The sequence below is a fragment of the Chlorocebus sabaeus genome, chromosome 16 (assembly GCF_047675955.1).
Source record: "Chlorocebus sabaeus isolate Y175 chromosome 16, mChlSab1.0.hap1, whole genome shotgun sequence".
Lineage (NCBI taxonomy): Eukaryota > Metazoa > Chordata > Mammalia > Primates > Cercopithecidae > Chlorocebus > Chlorocebus sabaeus.
In genome coordinates this window covers 29,136,264-29,140,843 of record NC_132919.1, presented here as the reverse complement: position 1 = coordinate 29,140,843, position 4,580 = coordinate 29,136,264, and the positions used below count along the sequence as shown (strand labels likewise).

At 47.9% G+C, this 4,580-nt stretch overlaps 1 protein-coding gene across 1 annotated transcript; it reads right to left on the bottom strand.

The window, feature by feature from the left end:
• Positions 1-1,758: 1,758 nt before the first annotated feature.
• LOC140708627 (C-C motif chemokine 4-like) lies at positions 1,759-4,109 on the bottom strand. The gene is made up of 3 exons (XM_073004833.1): positions 3,408-4,109; positions 2,733-2,847; positions 1,759-2,141 (listed from the first exon to the last, which is right to left on the bottom strand). The coding sequence occupies exons 1-3, from the start codon at positions 3,481-3,483 to the stop codon at positions 2,054-2,056; spliced, it is 279 nt and encodes a 92-aa protein (XP_072860934.1). The 5' UTR covers positions 3,484-4,109; the 3' UTR covers positions 1,759-2,053.
• Positions 4,110-4,580: the final 471 nt, after the last annotated feature.

Sequence of the window (4,580 nt, the reverse complement as noted above, 5' to 3'; positions counted from 1 at the left end):
TAAATTTTATTTCATTTTAATTAAATGTACTGAAATTGTAAATAGCCACTTTGGCCAGTGGCTAACATATTGGACAGCTCAGATCCAGGCAAATGAAAGCAGAAACTATGGCCAGGCACATTCTTCACTGCCAGCCTCTCCTCACACCTGTTTTGGATGAGCTCTGCCCCTAACCTCCTTCTCTCAGTCCCAGCAGAATCTGAAGGAGGCTTCCACTGGGGCTCTGGAATGACAGAAGTGACTAAGGGCAGAACAGGAAGGGAATTGTGTCTGTTGACCCCAGAGAAGTACAGGGCCCCAATTCTGCTTTTGCATAGGACTAAGAACACTCGAAGGATTTTCAAGGTAGTCTCGGCCTTGTCCTTACTCGACCGGTCTTCCTTTTGAGGACCACAGAGGTGTGTCACTAGGGAAGGTGTACAGGAAAGGGCCCAAGCCTGGGAGCTGGCACTGGCCAGGGTCCTGCTCTGCTATGCACTCGCTGAGTGACATGTGGCAAGTTACTTCCCAGGCCTTGGCCCTCAGTTTCTATAAAATGAGAGAGTTGGAGCAGATGGTCTAAAGTTTCCTTTTAGCTTTAGTAGACCACGAGTCTATGTCCTGAGGTTTTATTGTGCATGTAATTCTGTTTCAGAGCCGTGTTGTCTCTGACCCATGGAATAGGCAGTTCTGATTGAAGGATAATTAAGTAGAAGTGGCTTTAGGTTACTCCTGCAACACTTCCAAACAAAATCAGACCTCCGGTCAGGCGCCGTGGCTCACACCTGTAATCCCAGCACTTTGGGAGGCTGAGGCGGGCGGATCACGAGGTCAGGAGATCGAGACCATCCTGGCTAACAAGGTGAAATCCCGTCTCTATTAAAAATACAGAAATTAGTTGGGCGTGGTGGCGGACGCCTGTGGTCCCAGCTCCTCCAGAGGCTGAGGCAGGAGAATGGCATGAACCCAGGAGGTGGAGCTTGCAGTGAGCTGAGATTATGCCACTGCACTCCAGCCCGGGCGAAGGAGCGAGACTCTGCCAAAAAAAAAAAAAAAAAAAAAAGAAACAGACCTCCATCCTTCTGTCCTCATGACAACTCTTCACAGTAGCTTGGGCTTTAGAGTGCTGATCCGTCAACTAACTAATCTAATCCTCATGATGACCCTGATAACTGCTAAGTCCATTTTAAGTGAAAAGGCTGAAGCTCACAGAAGGAAGGAGAGAATCTTCCAGGTGCCTGGTCCCATGACGGGTGCTTTACATATCACCTCACAACAGCCCTTTGAAATGGTTAATGTTATCCCCATTTCACAGGTGTGAACACTGAGGTCTAATAAGGCAAGATGACTTTCCCAGTGTTATGCTGATAATCAGATGATGAAGACACTTTTCTCACTCTCCTTCCCCCCTTTGCTGTGCTTCTTCCCCTGTTTACAACTTTCCCTCAAGATGTTGAATTGATAACCTCCTTTTTTGGGGCATTCTTTCATGACACTCCCCAAGTCAACCTACGAGCCTCAACAAGTCACTTCACCTCTCTGTGCCTCTGTTTCCTTAACTGTGAAACTGGGGACAACACTCCCTACTTCATAAGGGTGTTAAAACCCTTGTTGAAAGTACGCAGTGAGATGTATGAAGAGTGCTCAGCCCAAAGCTCATATTAAGGATGCAGCAATTGCTCATTCTTATTCCTTTTGGAAACTGTAGTTTGCCCCTCCGATAGTACCAGGCAATTCCTTTTACCCCCAAATCAAATTAAAATCACAAAGAAACTGTCTGCATTGTATTTTGAAGTTTTATTATGAAAACACATGGAATTAACGGTGTTATCCATGTATTTGCAACAGCAGAGAAACAGTGACGGTGGACCATCTCCATAGGAGACACTTTGGCTAAACAAATATAAATAATGGAAATAACACCTAATACAATAACACGACACATTAAAAAGATTAAATTAACAGAAGGGACAGGAACTGTGGAGAGGAGTCCTGAGTATGGAGGAGATGCCTCTCATGGAGAAGCATCCAGGCTCAGGTGACCTTCCCTGAAGACTTCCTGTCTCTGAGCAGCTCAGTTCAGTTCCAGGTCATACACATACTCCTGGACCCAGGTCTCACTGGGGTCAGCGCAGACTTGCTTCCCTCTTTTGGTTTGGAATCTGTAGAACAAGGAGCGGACAGATGAGAATCCCATGAGACCTTTGAGGTCATTTGGCTTTTTCCCTTGCCTGGGGTAGGCATCTTCCTCTGCCTGACCATGGTCCATGTGGGCAGCTCTGGTGCATGGGATCCTTCCTGGGGCAGCGCTGGAACCAGACTCCCTGTAACTTCCACCCACTGGAGTTAGCTGTGGGCCCCAGGGGTTTCCCAGATTAGGAACCAGTGGGCATTGCAATCAATATGAATAGATCTCCTTATTCCCTGCCAGCCTGGCAGTGACTTTTCCACATGTCTTTCTAGCGTGGTTTGAGAAATCAGTCCCTATCTCATGTGAGCTGTCTGACTTCCCCTGCTTTCCTGTCCTCTGGTTAACTTCCTCCCCAGGAACCCCCTTCTCTCTCGGCTCCTGCTCAGCTGCCTTCAACACTTGAAAAATGAGTTCATGATCTGTGTCCTCACTGCTCTCAGGGAAGGCTTCAGCCCTGAGAGCTGCCTCCCCACTGCTCAATCAGTCCCTCCCCAAAACAGGCCCCCTTTAAAATCCAGCCCTCCCCCTTGCCTCCCAGAGCAGCCCAGGGGTTGATACTCACACCACAGCTGGCTGGGAGCAGAGGCTGCTGGTCTCGTAGTAATCTACCACAAAGTTGCGAGGAAGCTTCCTCACGGTGTAAGAAAAGCAGCAGGAGGTGGGAGGGTCTGAGCCCACTGAAAGGAAAGGCCAGGGTGAGATCAACACTGCACATAGGAGCTGTTTATTTTGGTTTCTAGTTTTGTGTCTTCTTTGAGCATCCCTGTGGAGCTACCGGAACCACAAATACGGTCCCTTGTATCTATTCCCACCTAACCTGAGCAGGAGTCTTATTCTGAATAGTGGATCTTCAGACAAGAACAAGAAATAAACCTAGAAGATTGGAACTGGATTCAGTCTCAGAACACATCGCACTCCCTTCATGTGACAGATGGGAAAACCAAGGCACAGAGAGGGACAGGGGCTTGCTTGAACAAGTAATTAGAGGCAGAGCCAGTTCAACAGTCTGACTTCCAACCCATCCTTTTCCTCTGCTAGTTGCTAATTCTTGAGAAAATAGGAACTTGAATGTTATTGAATATCTACTAGACTCTACATTTAGTGCAGACTTCGTGGCAATCTTCCTAGCTGCCTTTTGTCCCATCCCCAGATCCCACTGTTTGACCAGCCACAACTAGAAAAAAGGACTCTGCCTACACCTTGGCTCTGGAAACAGCAGCTGCGAAAGTAGACTTACTTGGTGCTGAGAGTGCTGGAGAGCAGAAGGCAGCTACTAGCACGAGGAGAGACAGGACAGTCACGCGCAGCTTCATGGTGTTGGTGGAAGAGAGGTTTTCTCAGAGGTGAGGCCACAGAACTCAGAAGCTTCAGAACCCAGCTGTGTCCTGTGCTGATACTGAGTTGGGAATCTCTCTTTATAGAGACTCCGAGGCCTGGGACAAATGTGGGGCTCAGGAGAGTGAGCGGAATTTCCATGGTAGAGATGATGTCGTGGCTCCTGAAGCTAGCTGAGTGAGGAGTTCCTCTCAGCTTCTCTTCCCCAGGGTGATGTCATCATAGAGGAAAGATGAGGGAACTGCAGGCTAGAAGAAAAGGGAAGTGGTACAACCAAAGGAAGTGACCGAGACCTGGGGGGAGAGTTGCAAACCACAGAGGAAAGATGAAATGTTCACACCTGCTTTAAGTGACTTGTAGACAAGAACTGTGCTGCTCTTGGTGATTGGCACCCCCAGATGCTGGAGGGTTCATGTCAGTCTTTCCAGGCTGGCCACAAGCCTGGCCCCAAGAACAAAGGGGGAGCCAGGACCCCCCCGATCCCCTTCCTGTGCCTTCTTCTGCTGAACTGAGTGCCACTGAATTTTGTGTCCTGTATGTTTCCTTGGGCATGAAGAGTCCAGCATTGGATGTGCAGAGGGATCCAGTGGGGTGACTTAGCAACATTTGTATCTTCTTATTGGACACTTAACGTGTACCTGGCACTGGGAAAGCTGTCTTACACATATCATCTCTAATCCGACCATAGCCCTGAGCAGGGGTGTGTCATCTCATTTTACAGATAAGAAAATTGAGGATCACAGAGTGGTCCACTGATGTGCTCAGTGCCACAGAGCTGATGAGTGGCACTGCCAAGATCTGAATCAAGATTCATCTGACTCCAAAGTCCATTTTCTTTCCATGCTGTAGTCTCCAGAATAAAAATAGAGTGTGACCACAAAGAGAAACCGCTGACTGATAGACTGCTAGGAGCTATTCCACACTCAAAGACCGATTGTACTCAAACTTAATTCAGGAAAGAGATAGGGCTAGTCTGTCCTAGAACAAGGAGGGAACGGAGGAGAAATAAAGATTTCAGGATATTTTCTTGGACCAACAAAAGAACAGGACATATAAACCAGTAAGAATCGAGTTT